Below are 16,725 nucleotides of genomic sequence, written 5' to 3'. Positions count from 1 at the left end.
GCAGTACAGTCTATCAGGAACACCCAACTCTGTTCTCTCTCCCTACATCTGGATGTCATAAAGTGAAGGTTCTCTGGAGTCTGTCCCACCCCTCTCTTTCCTTCAGACAGAATGCACAGATGCCAAGCAGTAAAGTTAGAGCAACTATTCATCTTTCCTCCTCAGTGGGGTGAACTACAGTTGAAACTACAGCTTCATGTGTTTTCTGTTTCAGGCATTCATGTCTCCGCGTCATTCCCTAACACCCTATTTATCTTTCAGGTTGAGTTTTAAATATGCTTTATGGAGACAAAGTACTTTTATATGAGTGGTTCTAAAGTTACTCCCCTCCTAAAGACTGAAACTGGCTGGCTTCCTTCTGTATCGGGTCATATTTGATTATGTATTTACTTAAATTTGTTTGTCTAAAGAATATATCTGTGACATTTTCTGCATGAAACACATCTGCTCTGTTAGCTCCAGTATAGTCTATGGTGCCTCAGAGACTCAAACACCAAAAATAACTGAGCACTATTGTGGTATGCATGCCAGCAAATGAGTCCTGGCATACATTTATGGGGATTTAAGAATTATTCTGTACTGCACCAACACAGAGAACTCTAAATGATTTTTCACAAGCATCTCATTGAACTCACTGAACTCTAACAGCCAAGAGACAGAGGCACTTACGTAATGCCAAGAGTAAAGAGATGGGTGTAGCTCTCCTCTTCAAGAGTACTGAACGCCATGTCGGTATCTTTAAGGCACTTGGCATTGTGATAGGGACATTTTGAGCATATAGAGGGGTAAAGCTAAAGACTTTGGCCTTAGAGAGACCTAGAACGGTACACTGAAATAAAAGTAACAATCTATTGCTGAACTATTGTGCCTGTGTGAAAACCTTCATAGCAGTATGCTATGGAGTAGACTCGCTATAGCTATTGCAGACATAGGCCTCCTTAATCATAAGTAAGATCCATCAGTTGTAAAAAGAGAAAAAAAAAATTTGAATAAAGATTTATTGCAGTGTTTGGAAGTATTTAGAAATACCATCACCACATATGATAATACGTAGGGACATGGTATCATCATTAAATGAATCACAACAGAAGTCTCTTGACCCTGGCCTGCCCAGAGGGTACTCACATGATCCCTGCAGGAGTTAGTGGTATGACTGAGAATGCTTTCCTACAACAGTACCAGTGCTACTCTGAGTTAGTGCTAGTTATATACCAGTACTTCCAGTCTGTCCTGCACATTTTTGTGCTTTTCCTAATCAAACACACCAATATCAACTCATAGGATAACAATTACCAGTTCCTTCTTTTGCTGACTCAGGTGAGAACTCAGAAAAAGCAAACATGTGCACAGTGAACTTGGTTTTACATGATAGTCCATCCAGATTATCTCCTGTCTCCCTTCAAACAAGGTGAGGAAGATGAGGAAACAGTCAAACTGACCCTCCACACTCTCAGTATGCACTTGTGGACTGAGCGGTAGTCAACAGACAAATTCACAGTGAAAGGCAGAGCTCATTCACACTGAGTTCTGTTTCTAGGTCAGTCCTCCATCTTGTCCCCTCCCACAATTTCCCGCTCGTCCAGAGGAGGGCCGTTTCCAAGGTAGGAGGGGCTGGCGACCGCTCCCTGCATGGAGCTGTCTGAGATCTGGGAGAGAACATCAGCTTCTTTTTCCAAGCACTGCCCATGGAGTGGGGAGGCAGGCAGCACAGACGAACAGCCAGACGGCTGCTCGGGCGAACAGATTAGAGAGAACGTGTGTCAAGCGTGGTTTAGGAGATTTTGAACAAAATTGGAGTTATTATTTTGATATAGTTTCTTTATCACTGCCTTACAGTAATAATGTAAGCCAATATGGTGTGTGTGTGTGTGTGTGTGTGTGTGTGTGTGTGTGTGTGTGTGTGTGTAAACCTGTAGGGAGATGCTGGACTTATTGGTCTTCTCCTTCAGCTTGGCCAGTGTGCCTCGGAGGCCCGATTTCTCAGTCATCTCCAGCGCTGCTTTGAAGAGTTTGGGGGTCTCAGCACGGGGCCAAATCACAGGCACTGGCTCCTTTCTTTCCTCCTGTTGTTTTGCCGGCTTCTTATCTGCCAGCATCTTCCTGCCCAGCACAGAGCAGCACATCAGACAACACTCAGCCAAACACCACATCAGTGTCTGCACCCAAACCCATACACCACTCAGCCAAACACCACATCAGTGTCTGCACCCAAACCCATACACCACTCAGCCAAACACCACATCAGTGTCTGCACCCAAACCCATACACCACTCAGCCAAACACCACATCAGTGTCTGCACCCAAACCCATACACCACTGGGCCAAACACCGCATCACTGTCTGCACCCAAACCCATACACCACTGGGCCAAACACCGCATCACTGTCTGCACCCAAACCCATACACCACTGGGCCAAACACCGCATCACTGTCTGCACCCAAACCCATACACCACTCAGCCAAACACCGCATCACTGTCTGCACCCAAACCCATACACCACTGGGCCAAACACCGCATCACTGTCTGCACCCAAACCCATACACCACTGGGCCAAACACTGCATCACTGTCTGCACCCAAACCCATACACCACTGGGCCAAACACCGCATCACTGTCTGCACCCAAACCCATACACCACTGGGCCAAACACCGCATCACTGTCTGCACCCAAACCCATACACCACTGGGCCAAACACCGCATCACTGTCTGCACCCAAACTCAAACGCCACTCGGCCAAACTCAACATTAGTGTCTGCACCCAAACCTAAACTCCACAGAAGGCAGTTGGAATTTTGAGCTGAACAATATTACAACGGAAGTGCTTAAAATATAAAAGCAGACGGTGAATTTGGTGGATTTGGTAAGCTTTATGATGCGGTCGGTACTCTCACTTTGCCTTCTTGCGGAGCAGTTTCTGAGACTCCGGATAGTGCACCAGGATTTCGTTAAGGTCCTTCTTGTCCAGGATGAAGAGATTGGCGAAGCCATGCGCTATGACGTTGGCTGTCCGTCGGTTTCCCCCTCCCACTGCCAACAGGCTTCATGCCAGCGAGACAGACACGAAGATAAAGGATTACATCCATGGCTGACAGACACACCCACCTAGGAACTTTGAGCTAATTCACACACGCCTATCTCTTTATGTTTCTTTTTTTGCTTTCTTTAATCCACAATCGATGGACGAAAGACATTGACCTATAAGTAAAATTCTAATTCTGGGAGAAATCTTCACCTGATTTCGCCAAACACTGATCCTGCTTTCAGAGTCACAAATACAGTCTTTCCGTCCGGACCGCCAACCACTTGAACCTCCCCTGACTTGATGATGTACATCTCTCGGCCTACCTCATCCTGTGTGACATAAGGAGAGACAAGGAGAATGATTTAGAGTGGAATAAATATTTTCCAGTAACACAAGTTGAATAATGATATTTTAAAAAACTGGAATGTGCCAGTGAGTTGAAAAGCTGTGTTCCAAGGTCAGCTGACAGCTGTGGGTTTCGGTGATCAGCTAGCAATTTGAAACCCACCAGCGAATTGTAAGAATACCAGTGTCCCTGCATCTCGTCAGTGGTAACACACGTTGTAATGAACACACAAGGACTCTTTCTGTTAGCTGAGGAATCCGATGGTACCTTTTTGCAGACGTAGTCCCCAGGAAGGTACACGACTGACCTGAGCCTTTTCAACATGTCATAGATCATCTGTCTGTCACACCCCTGAGAATAGCATAACACACACAGACAGGGCATCGTGGTGAGATACAAAGTGATAGGGAGAGAAAGAGACCAACAATGGACACCGTGTGAACTGCAGAGGCCCGGACACACTAAGGCCCCAGTAGGCTTGAAAAAATTGATATGACCCAACGTCCACACGACATTAACCATAGTACTACATATTCCTTATCTCACATTGTCCATACCTCAAAGAGGGGCACTTTGCTGACAATAGAGTAGTTCACATCCACCGCTATATCCAGTCTCATCTTGTCTGGCAACTGTACTAGCAACTCCTGTTCATCTATATGCATAATGATAAAGAGATGTTAGCTATGACTCTGTAGACCTCTGTAGATGATCAAATGAAAAAGATCTCACCCAAGCTTTTAACCAGTGCAGATTTTATTTTAATTTCAGCTCTGGATACACCTGAGCCAGGTACTTATTATTCTTCTGATCTTGATTAATATTACTTCACATGTTTCACATGTGTGCATGAGAAGGAAAAACAACACAACAACAACAAAAAAGCTGGCAAACAGGCCACAGAAACTAGGAATGAAGATGCTTTCATGTTACCCAGCATGCCCTGAGACTGCCATGTGTAGTTGTACCAGGTTTTCACACGGTTCTGCACGTCTCTGGGGATGCGGTTGGAGCTCATGTACTTCACCGTGCTGTCCATGCGCGAGCGGTAGTGCGTCTGATCTGCCGTGGCCGCCCCCACCACGTCTCTCATCTAATACCAAAGCCAATCAGCTTTACCAGGCCCTTTAACTGATCCTACATTTGACCAATCCATCGAGAATAATCCAATGCACCCAGCCTCATATTTAAATGATAAGCACTGTACCTGACCAATCATGATGGAGAAGGCAAATACCCCGATAAAGTAGTTAATGAGCTGAAAGACGATTTCAGAGAGATTGGTCGGGTCCGGCAGTCCACCAATAGTGATCAGAGTCTTCACGGCGAAGTAGTAGCAACGTATGTAACTAAATAAAAGGAAAAGAAATACACAATGCACTGCAGTACTGAAAAGAGAATCATCTAAACGACACACTGTAGGACCCAAACTAACACATACGCAGTGCCCTTGCCGTCGTATACCCAGTGTGTAGAGCCTAGTCCTTGGTAGGCAGAAACCCAGTAATAGAGACAGGCATTGCAGTGAAGGGAATAGAGTAGGTAGGTGGTGGTCCGGATGACTCTGCCAACCGAAGGCAACATAGGAAAGAGATGATGAGGATGATCACAGCATCTTAAAGCAAGTCAAACATGGCTGTCAGATGCTTACACTCACCTGTACACATAGGCTTTGTTCAAAATGGCCTCCAGGCGAACATTGAACTCAAAGAAAGACAAGATCTAAACGACAAGAGAGGTGGGTTCTGAATGACCTCGACGCTTATTTATATAAGCTTTACCTTTTAAAAATCAGCTTTCAGGAACTTGCGAAAAAAAAAAGAGCTAATACTGGTGATAATGACTACAAACTTGCCATTAAGTTTGAAATTATGTGTTCAATTACATTGCGTTAACTGGCTACCAGCAGCTTTTACATATTGTCAGCCATGGCATGAAGTTTAGCTTAACATTTCCTTTAGTAACAGAAACAGAATGTGCTGTGTGTAAGGCCTGCCTTCAGTAACCGTGGCCAGCGGAGGAGGGGGTTGATCCCTACTCTGAGGTAGAACAACTCCAGGGGGATGAGACTGGCAATGTCCAGCTGCAAGGATTCCAACAACAAGCGTAAAAAGTGACTGAACAGTCTCTGGACATCAGCAAGAATGTCGGATATAGAGGGAAATTAAAGCACACCTCTGTGTAGTTTATGTGGGCTGTTCGAGACCAGAGATATGCAGTTACCTTAAATCGCAGGGCTTTCATGTAATTTTCTCTCATTTCCTTTTTGTCACTCTAGGAAAACACAAAAAAAAAACCCCACAGAAGTTAGCAGCAGATTCAGCGCAGCAGCTTCTGACTCGTAGTGGCTCTGGTCTTCCAGCTGGACGCACCACTATGTCTCCACCACGGATGAACTGCAGGCGAGGCTGGAATACCAGGATGTCCAGGATGTAGATGGTGTCACACAGGTAGTCAGCCAGCAGCCACAGGTGGATGTTGTCCGGGGTCTGAAAGGGGAAGGCCCAGCGGACCGGGATCATCCACAAGTTCCAGTTCCAGGCCAGAGTGACGAAGAAGAGCCACAGCACATACACCAGATCTATGGACACAGACACAGGACACACACGGCACCACTGTAAACTGGAAAATCCTGGTCATTCAAATTATAGTAGCATAGTTTGTTTGAAAGCCCACATCATGGGATTTCAACTTCAGCCCTGCTGACCCACTGCCCTGCGTAGATTCTGGTTTTCCCAGTTCCATGTCTGATCCAACTCCCGAAGGGCTTGGTAACGAGGTAATGAGCTGATCAGGTGTGTTAGGCAGCTGGTCACCAGGACTGGAGCAAAACTCTAGAGGTGAGAAGCCCTGCCCCATACACTATATATTTGACCATAATGCTAATGATGCTGCTTCATAGTATTAACTCTCTAAAAAGAGAATTGGTGAGGAGAGAGGGCATATTAAAAAACAACACTACTTGATGTTAATCAGTGCAGCGTTGCTGCTGACTGGACACAATGTGGCTCTGCTTGGCAAAGTTCTTTTTTTGTTAGACAGAGCATGTTACAGACAGAGGAATGGGGAAGGAAAGAAGGTATATGTAAGGAGAACTGATTACATCTGACATGGATGGATGTGTGTGTGTGTGTGTGTGTGTAAGAAGAGGAAGAAGAGGGAGGCAGCAGGTGAGGAAGGATCTTACTGGTGAAGGGATCGATGCTGGCTGGGAAGCGGTACTGAAGCAAGCGCCCGATCCTGGACTGAGGCTTCACCTTAAAGCACAGCACCCTCATATACTGCTCCTTGGACACATCCTCCTCAGTGGGAGCATCCTGTGTCTCCTCCTCCACCTTTGGCTCCTCCACAGGCTCAGGAGGAGGCACTGGGGCTGTTTTTACAGAGGCTGGGTTGGGGAAAAGAACATGTGGAAAGATATCAGCTCAGCTCAGCTTCTTAATGGTGGTAATATTGTTACTCAGATGGGCTCATAAAGGAGGTGTAGAAAGTCTGCAGGTGTTCAAATGGTGCAGTTAGGATTATGGGTAAAGTCACAGACAGAAATAGGGTTAGGATTAGGCTAGCATTTTAGAGTAGTGCTATCTTTAAAACTCATGAACATGAGTGCAGGTGCCCGGCCATATGTGAGGCTCTTTGTTTAAGCCCAGAAACAGAAAATGATGACTCTTCCACCGCGCTTCACATGACACTTTATCAAATATTAAAACAAATCCTTTCTTTTAAACATCACTTTGCAGATACTGTAAAGCATCACCATTGCTACCCACATCTGCAACGTCCTGGCCTGTCCTGCGTGTGTGTGTGTGTGTGTGTGTGTGTAATCTTTTATGGGCTCCAGGAGATTAGAGTAGGTTTGTCTCACTGCCAGATGGCGTGTCGTCATCTGAGTCATCAGGGTCAATGAGCTTCTCCTTCACGCGCTCTGTCCTCTCTTTGAAAAGCTTGACCAGTTCCTGAAGACGCTCATTCACCACCATGCTGGCCTGACTGGACACAGATGCTGGACGCTCCTTCCCACTGCCAAAGCACACAGCCAGTACATCCAGCTCAGCACTGCACACACTCACCATGTTGCTAGCATGTCACACTACTTTTTTACTCTCTATCTATCTATCTATCTATCTATCTATCTATCTATCTATCTATCTATCTATCTATCTATCTATCTATCTATCTATCTATCTATCTATCTATCTATCTATCTATCTATCTGTCTATCTATCTGTCTATCTGTCTGTCTGTCTGTCTGTCTGTCTGTCTGTCTGCCTGTCTCCCTGCCTGCCTGCTGTCTGCATCACAGATGTACAGATAAGTGAGTGTGTCATTAGTGTCAGGTCCTGGCAGGGTTCTGCAGTAGTGTTATGCTCAGCTGGTTGGTTTACCCTTCATCGCCACTCGTGATGCTACTCTGGCTTGGCCAGGCGTACACTGTGGTCTCCAGTTCCTCCTCTTCCTCATCTCCAGATGAGTACAGCTTCTTTCTGTCAGAGACCCAGGGAAACACTGAGCACCAGTCTGTCTGTTTGCTGCCGTCTTTATGAGTTGTTCTCCTAGCTTCCTGCTTCAGTAGCCTGCAGCATGATTGCTGTTCAACTCATCGCTGATAATCCAACATGTAAACTGATGTAACTGAGTTCTTATTATTAGCTACAACACAGTAGCACAAACTCATAAGACACCAAGCCCAAAATTCACAAATTAAGAAATTGGAGGGTTTTGTGAAGAATGTCTTGAGAAAGGATACATAACACAGAGATAAATGAAAGTGAATGGATGTAGATGGATAAGGGCAGTGGATAATGATTTTTGTCATGTGTGAAAAACACCAAGACACTTTCAAAAAAATAACTTCATGAGTCTAGGATGATGTAATGAGTCCAGATCATGGATGATATTAAACATCTTACATTTTGGTCCAAATAGTTTGTGGTTTTCTGTCCCTGACACCAGCATAGTTTTCATCCATCAGGTTGTGTGTGTGTGTGTGTGTGTGTGTGTGTGTGTGTGTCTGTGTGTGTGTGTGTGTGTGTGTGTGTGTGTGTGTGTGTGTGTGTGTGTGTGTGTGTGTGTGTGCATGCATGCACGTGCGTGGGTGTGTGCGTATGTGCGTGCGTGCATGCGTGTGTGTGTGCGTGTATGCAGAGAACAATCCCCCCAAAAAATATACACAATAATATTATCAGTATAAAATTGTTTGCAAACGAAACTGATACAGTAAGCAAAAGCCAATGTTCAATGCCTTAATGCTCATATTATGTGTAGCTTTACCACAGAGACAACACATCAGGCTCACAAACTAGTATTTTGAATGGTGCTGAACAGTCTGTGCCTTGACTAGTGGCATAACAGTGGGTTTGAACCTGGGTCGGCTTGCTTTTGGGACTCCAGGCACGGTGAGGGTCTTAAGGTTGGGGTCCTGTGGGGTGAAGATCTGGGGCATGTGATGGGATGTTGCACCTTGCTGCTCAGTGTCTGAATCCATATCCTCCACGTTTACAGCTGGATGACTGCTTAGCCTGGAGCCAGCTGCATGGGAAACCACAGCAGAATAAAACCAACACTCCTCCCAGAGGGATGCTAGTATCTGCCAGGCACAGATCAAAACTGGTCCCCAACCAGAACAGTTCTCAATGTTTACCCAGACCCATTAAGCTATGTGATGCTGTTTGGTCCATAAAATAAATAAATAAATAAATAAATAATTTTTTATTGTGCGCACAGCTGCTCAAAAAGCTAAATAAAATGCATTTGATTACATTTTGTACAAGTGTATCACATATCATTGTAGGTCCTGACTGCATCAAAGCACTATTAGATGGTAGATGGTAATGTGCAGTAGCTAGGAATGTAATGCACAGCATGTGTAGATCACCTGAATGCCTAGCAGAATTGGACTCGTCCTCGACGTGAAAGGCGGGGTTGGAGAGGCCAGACTGATGGGTGGGGCTGAGGGGGGGCAGGTGTGGGTATGAAGGCACATTGGGCAGGTCCAGGGTGGAGCCAGGGGGTGAAGGGGTGAAGGTGCGCGGGGTGTGCATGGGGGACTGGCGGACCAGGTGAGCCAGCTCCAGGTCCCTCTGCTGGGGCTGCTGCTGGGGCTGGAACTTAGACATTCTGCAGAGGTCTGAGTCCGCTCAGGTGACTCTGGAGGGCAGCGGAACACCGTCCAGCACACTGCCTAACACTCGACAGACGTTGCGGAACGTCGGACAGGTGCTGAGGAATGCTGGAAAGGTGTTGCGGAAGGTTGGTCAGGTGCTGCGGAATGTTGGATAGTTGTACTAAAATGCCGGACAGCGGTGAAGTAAAACTGGGAAGTTGTTGGCCGAAGACGGAAAAGTGGTGGGAAAAAGTGGGACGTTTTTGGGGGAGGGAAGGGAAAAGCTGGGGGAATTTGCGAATGCGCTCGGAGATATGCTGGGGAATATGGGCGAGCCCCTCAGGCAGTTGGCTGAACCACGTGGGTAAGGAGGGCAGCTGCTGGGTGAGCTGGTACGGGGAGAGCTTGGGCATAAGGGGCACTCTAGGCAGGGTGATGTGGTTCTCTTTCAGCAGCTGGTCGAAGCAATCGAGGCACACAGGCATACCAGGAATGTGCATGAAGCAGGCTCTCAGTGCATCACACCAGGAGTGCCCTGCTAGCAGAGTGGACAGCATCAGCACCAAACAGCAGGCCATGTAGTAGAAACATCAGACAATCCCAAAACTAAGGTCATGAACGCATAAAAATTCCTTTTACATCTGAAATGCAACGTATTTTTTGTTTTATAAGTCGCTTTGGAAAAAAAGCACCTTCCACTGGAATAAATGGAAATGGAAATAGAAATGGAAATAAGTGAAAACCTACCACCAGATGCCTCCTCATTTATTGTCTAAATACATAAAAAAAGAAATTTAAAAAAGTGAAGAGAGACAAGCTGTTGAGGAGCAACAAAAATACAAGTGAATAGCACAGGATGTGCAGTTATTAACTTCAGAGTAAAACACAGAGCCAAAGCAGGAGCAACGCTTAACATGTACAGGTGAGGATCTAACAGTGCTGGTTAAGTGAGACCAAGCACCCAGCCTCACCTCAGCAATGGTGTGGGACACTCCAGCACTGTCAGTGGCCCGAGGCTTCTGGGTAATTGGAGCTGCTTCTGATTCAGCCACTGATGAGTCCTCAGAGTCCTCAGAGTCCTCAGACTCTGATTCCTCAGACTCTGATTCCTCTATGTCCTCGGCTGGAGAGGCTTCTGCTCTGGCTGGTCTGGGAGAAGTGGATTCAGGCCTTGAGGCGGTCTTGGGTTCGGGCTCTGCTTCTGGAGGAGGGGATCGGAACTCAGATTCTTCTACAGGGGTGTCTATTGGAGGGCCTTCTGCAACCTCTTCTGGATCAACTGTTTCCTCTTCTGGATCCTCTATTTCCCCTTCTGGGCCCTCCTCTACACCTTCTGGATTTTCTGCCACCTGTTGTGGTTCATCTGCTGCAGCTGCTGCCTTCTCTGGGTCTTCTGTTCTTGCTGGATTTTCTACAATCTCTTCTACCTCTTCAACCTCCAGGACAAACTTCTCAACTGGAGATATTTTCTGACATCTGTAGGACACACACACACACACACACACACACACACACACACACACACACACACACACACACACACACACCTAAGCATGCTGATATTACAATAATGTAACAAACATATTATGCCATGTTACAAATGACGTTTAAATGATATTTATTAATGCATTTCTTTAGCAACAGATTTTGTATCATGCAGTCTTACCATTTATAAAACAATTTTACACCCAAAATATGACAGTTAGTTATGAAATAAGGATTGCGAGAAATAATAGTGATCACTATAGTCAGCAGTCTTAATCATTAAGTATAAACTTACTCTGAGATCCGGCGTCAGCTCCAAGTAATATATTTTTCACAATTGATTGGGCGATTAATCATTCAAATTATCATATTAATTAACCGCCAATTGATAGTAGCTTAATATCCGATAATATTTATTTCGTGTTTGCTGTCTAAATATTCGCCGGAGGTTATGTACCCCTGTCATCCATCATTGCGACGAAGCGGAAAAACAAGTACTGGATGCTCGATCGGTAACTAGGCAACCGTCACGGAGGGAGCAGCCGTTTCTAAGGGATGACATTCTGTTGCCAGTCCTGGATGACATTATGTATTAATAATTTACTATGGCGATTCTTAAATCCGGCGATAACATACTGTATCAAGCACAGATACAAAGAAATACATTCTAGAAATGAAAGTCATGATGTAAGCTAATAGCCTTATTTTTGTGCCCTAGTTCTCTAGATCATAACAAAAAGAGCTTAGCGTGTACTCAATGACACTTGAATATTAAGGTTCCAAGAAGTTTAGTACGAAGGCCACACGAATCCTTAAGGCGCTTCTACTTGGCCAGCAGATGGTGCTGAGGACGTACGTCAGAGACAGCTCGATCGAGTCCGCTAAAAGCTTTATTTCTCCGCAACAGAAAGTGAAATGAACCTAACTGCAGCTGTACTGAATAGGGTACTGTTTACGCTGATTTTTCCGTGTTGTTGTTGTTTTTTATAGCTGTCCTCTCTTCTATAAATATATACTCTGTACCTATGAGCTTCTAGTTCTTTACACCTTAACCTTGAAGTTAGATGACTGATGGTAACTTGTCTTGTTCTCTGTACAACCTGCCACATTTGCGGTCTGTTTTATAAATGGCCTCGTTAATTATTATTTTTTTAAAGGCAGATGCTGAGTGGCTATTTTGTGCAAGTATATATGAGTGCAGACGTATTTATCCTGCCCTGCAAAATGAAGAGGCCATGAAAGAGTCAAATAAAAGCTGACAATGTACGCAGGGTGCAGGATGACGGTCAGCTGCCCTCAGATTACAGCAGTGATGTCAGGACTGGGGGATTACAAATTACAATTCGCTGTAATATAATTGGCATCATATCTGGCACCGTTTCGGAGTAGGAGTGCCTAAGAAATGAATGCGTATTGATTCTCTCCAAATGACTGGATATTAAGCACCTTTTCTTAGAGTAGTTTGATTACTTAATCTCAAGTGTCATGTTTAATGTAAATCTAAAGTAAATGTTTTAACATTTTGTAACTTCAGACTTACTCAGACTCATTAAAGATTTGACTATTATTTTACAGTTTGAAAACAGAAATCAGCAGATTTAAGAAGGTTTATTCTAGTTTAGCAAAAATAAGCCATTCTTCAAAAGCTAGGAAATGGGTATAACAATTTAGGAGGCATTCTGTATTTTTTTCTGGCTTATAGATCTAAATTCTTTTTTGCTTGCTTTTAAATTGTTTCAGCAGAGTTCTGGTCTTTATGCTAACCTAGTGGTTAGCATAAAGCCTCTGACACTCATCTATACATACATCTACACATATCTATATTCACTTTAATCTATGTAAGCATAAAGTTTGAGTTTCCAAAATTTTAAGATGTCCATATATGAAACAAATATGCAGGAAAAGATGGACTTACTCAGGACTTTTACTCTGTAAGATTTCGACTTCATTCTCTTCCTCCTGCAGAGAAAGTAACCTGACACACAGGAAGATGAGTGTCTGACAAGTGTGCTACTATTACTGCATAATGCATATAATGCTTATGTTTGTGTGCACACGTGCACGTACACATGCATACACATGCAGGCTTGACGATGTGTGCATATAAAAGGCTCTCCTACACACCAAAAGAATGCATTCAATTGAACTTCAATTTTGTGAGACCTCTCTTAAACCAGTGTGTGTGTGTGTGTGTGTGTGCGTGTGTGTGTGTGTGTGTGTGTGTGTAATTACACGTCTTTGCCTTCTGCCTCTGCCTCCATCTCCAGGACGGTGGTGTGTACGGTTATTGTGCCTCTAGCCAGCTCTCTGATAGCTAACACGGCCGTCTGTCTGGCCACATCCTCGACCATCCTCAGCATCTCCAGACGCTCCTGCCGCAGCCTGGTTCACACACAGCAGCAGCAGGAGCAGCTCTCAACAATGTCCACTCCATTAGCTTCACTTCAGTCCCTCATGGTCCGTTTCAAAATGCTTACGATTAGTTTGGAAATACCAGAACCTTTTGATCACTGAGAGAACCTAAGAGAACCACATCTAACCTTTCCTCCAGTGTCGCCATGGCACTCTCCTCTGCCTCTTTCCTGATGCCCTCAACGAAAGGTGTCCATCGTCCGGTTTGCGTTTCGGCATTTTCATGCTGCGTTCTTGGCTCTGCTGCTGACGAGCGAACATTCGAAGTGTCCACTGGTTCCGGTTCCATTCGCTGCATCTCTTGCGAAGTGACCAACTGTGAAGACTGAACCAGGGGCTCCGTATCTAAGTCCTCAAGGACCAGGTCTGTGGGAGAAGATCTAACATGAACAGCTGGCAGCACACACAGCAAGAAGATACAGTCAGGCACGTGGTCCCTGGGTGTTTTGGTGTACTTAAAAGTAGGCACTTGAGTGTGGGTTCAAAATTACAGTGTTTTTTTAAAATGTTTTTGTAATGAATGCATCTAGAGGGAAGCACGGTTTGGGAACAGGTCACCACTTACATTAAGATTCATGTATACAGACTGAATACACAGCAGTTTACCACCAGAATGTCAGAATAACAACCCACTAATAAACTTTAGCTGTATAGCTTTACAAAGGCAGCTTGCAAATGCATGCCATATGCATGAGTGAAGACAACAGAGTGACACTGAATTAACACAATCGAGGAAAACTGGAACAGCTGCATGCATGCTACATGTTTTTTTACTACATGTGCACATCGAATATGACTTAGAATGTCAAAATGTGTATCATTAATTTTGATTGTATAAGATTATCTTTAAGGGTTAAGATGCAAACCATATACAGGCCACATTTCCATCATTTCCATTAGCTCTGTAGAAACATGATCTCGTATATGGAGGAAATTCTGGGCCACATCTATGAATGTTCATATTTGTAATGTTTCATTTCTCTTGCACCTTTTCTGCTTGTTGTTTCTGAAGCAGTTCAAAAACAAACATTTGTGTGGCTGAATGATCACTGAATTATGAGCAACATAAACCCATCCATGTGTTACACTGATGTATTCAAGAGCACATCTACAGTCTTAATAAAATGATAGAAAATAAAAAATAATGCTGATGCACACTACACATACAATATACTCTGCGTAGCTGCCACACGTATAAAGACAAGCATTACAACGTGATTTTGTAGCTGCTAGATTGTTTTCTTGACTTCTGCATTTGAGGCTGTATTTAGATACCATGGTGAAAAACTGATCAGATTTACTTTTCATGGGTTTTGTGGGTTTAGACACATGAGGCTTGCTGAAATTACTGTCAGCAAAGGAAGGCAGAATGGTGGTGGTTTTAGATATTCCATTGCGTACATCAGATATGCATCAGATAAACGTCTATAAAATCGGATATACATAAGATAATGAAAAACTCAGTTTTGATTATCAGTCTAAGTGTGTGGTATGCCTGACTGCCCTGAGCTTTGGGACATGCCAAACTCTTTCCCAGTCTTCTCTTCCTGCTTTTGTTTAAGGGGTCCTCAGTGGCCTCCCCCCAGGAACAGAGGGATAAAAGGGACAGGATTAGAGTTTAGCCCGAGTTTGACCCGGAACCGACCCGACATCTGCCTGGCACGTGAAGCGACTGAAGCAGCCTTCGCTGTTACTGTCTGAGACTAACACTGCCTGCGGTGTTTGCATGTGATCTGCTGGTTATATAAGAGGACGCCTTCTGCTGTTGTTCATGCGGAGAGCCTCACAAGAAGTTTCGAAAGCATGCTGTCATTTCTGGCGCCTCTCAGTTGTAACACGTGAGCACATAACGCAAGGGAGGAAAGCAACAAAACATTTTTACTCACCATTTTGTACAACCCGCACGACATCCTGAGAAAAGCCGGAAATGTAAGGTAAGTCACGGAAAAATGAGGGACACATTTAAAGGATGCCAAAGGATTGCCTTTACCTCACACACCCTGTGATCCTCCTTGTTTCTTATGACAGGCTTTGGAATGGTCAGTCCCAGACCATGCGCAATCCATCCCATCATTTGTCTACTGTGGGAGACAAAGTGATACAAGTCTCCTTCTATGATAAGCAGTTATCACACATACTTTATATACCATATGGGAAGAAAAGCAGGACTTGCTGTGAATGCGGGCCTGATGTGCTATTGACTTACTTGACTTTTGTGTCAACCTCCAATAAACTATTACCAGATTCAGGGGGATGTGAGAATGCTGCAGACAAAAAGAAGCTGGAGCTGTTTGAGACTGAACGAGTGACTCACTTCAGCGCCTATAAAGGCATCTGAAACTAATTGCAATAGTTAACAGTAATGAATACAATCAGAAACTACATTTTAAAAATCATTTGAATGACATTAGAAATATATTCTCCACATCAGTCTTATAAGGCCTGATTGTCCAGTATTTGATGGCCTGTTCTGGTACTTGTGCAGGTGGTACCTTTGTCTGAGGAGTGTGAAGATTTTTGCGAGCTGTGAGCTGGGTAGTCTGGTAGGTGGGGAATGTGATGGCAAAGAGAGTTCTGGAATCCACTCCTCATCCACTTCACCATTCTGTAGGCACCAGAAAGAGAGCAACACTTCATAAAACAGAGAATGTCACCGTATAGGTGGTGGAATGAAGTGAAGGCCTCCATCAGCCTGGGGCAGGACACTTGCAAAGCCACTGGACAACCATTTTAACACGCCACTCTGCATGCTGCACGGGTACAAAGGGGGATTGGTAAAGTGCTGGGGTTCGGTGTCCTGTGAAGGTCAGAGACGAAGCCCTACACTCACCTGTCCTGGGACGACTCTGAGGCTTGGTCGTCCTGTCTGCTTGAGCTTACTGACTTCAGCTTTCCTGCAGCCATGCAATTAAATATAAGAAAAGATAATGACATAGGCCTTCAACCAAAAGAATTTTTGCTTAAAATCTGATTAGCAGTGGAATGGTCCCGTACCTCTGTTCACCGATGCTGTCCCACCAGCCTATTGATCAAGAGCAGGACAGAATGAGAAAGAAGTGATTACGATTGAAGAAGTTATATGCAATTTAAAGTATGATCCCTGCCTAGTTGCTTCTCATACAAACATGGAGTGAGCAGAACTTGCTGTCATTCTGTACCTTGTCATTTTATACCTCGAGCTTGCTGTGTAAAGATGGTGGGTTAGTGGATTTGGGAGGGTTGTATGTTTCGTTTGTATGTGCGTGTGAGAGCAGCAGTCAGCCCTTACTGAGACAGTGTGTCCTCGCTCTCCATCTCTCTGGGCTTGTGACACCTCTCTCACCATCCAGTTAAACATTCTGACACATACACAGTG

At 44.6% G+C, this 16,725-nt stretch overlaps 1 protein-coding gene across 1 annotated transcript; it reads right to left on the bottom strand.

Annotated features, from left to right (window-relative positions):
• Positions 1–984: 984 nt before the first annotated feature.
• Positions 985–15,431, bottom strand: LOC113583361 (cyclic nucleotide-gated cation channel beta-1-like). The gene is made up of 26 exons (XM_035532350.1): positions 15,361–15,431; positions 15,257–15,281; positions 13,499–13,736; positions 13,191–13,340; positions 12,874–12,933; positions 10,445–10,949; positions 10,221–10,245; positions 9,517–10,008; positions 9,246–9,485; positions 8,734–8,899; positions 7,756–7,854; positions 7,236–7,390; positions 6,558–6,758; positions 5,743–5,951; positions 5,594–5,644; positions 5,367–5,453; positions 5,028–5,092; positions 4,812–4,934; positions 4,578–4,719; positions 4,304–4,463; positions 3,928–4,025; positions 3,638–3,721; positions 3,235–3,353; positions 2,894–3,040; positions 1,911–2,100; positions 985–1,727 (listed from the first exon to the last, which is right to left on the bottom strand). The coding sequence occupies exons 3-26, from the start codon at positions 13,666–13,668 to the stop codon at positions 1,539–1,541; spliced, it is 3,927 nt and encodes a 1,308-aa protein (XP_035388243.1). The 5' UTR covers positions 13,669–13,736; positions 15,257–15,281; positions 15,361–15,431; the 3' UTR covers positions 985–1,538.
• Positions 15,432–16,725: the final 1,294 nt, after the last annotated feature.

The sequence above is a fragment of the Electrophorus electricus genome, chromosome 12, assembly GCF_013358815.1.
Source record: "Electrophorus electricus isolate fEleEle1 chromosome 12, fEleEle1.pri, whole genome shotgun sequence".
NCBI classification, from domain to species: Eukaryota; Metazoa; Chordata; class Actinopteri; order Gymnotiformes; family Gymnotidae; genus Electrophorus; species Electrophorus electricus.
This window is presented reverse-complemented; position numbering and strand designations above follow the sequence as displayed.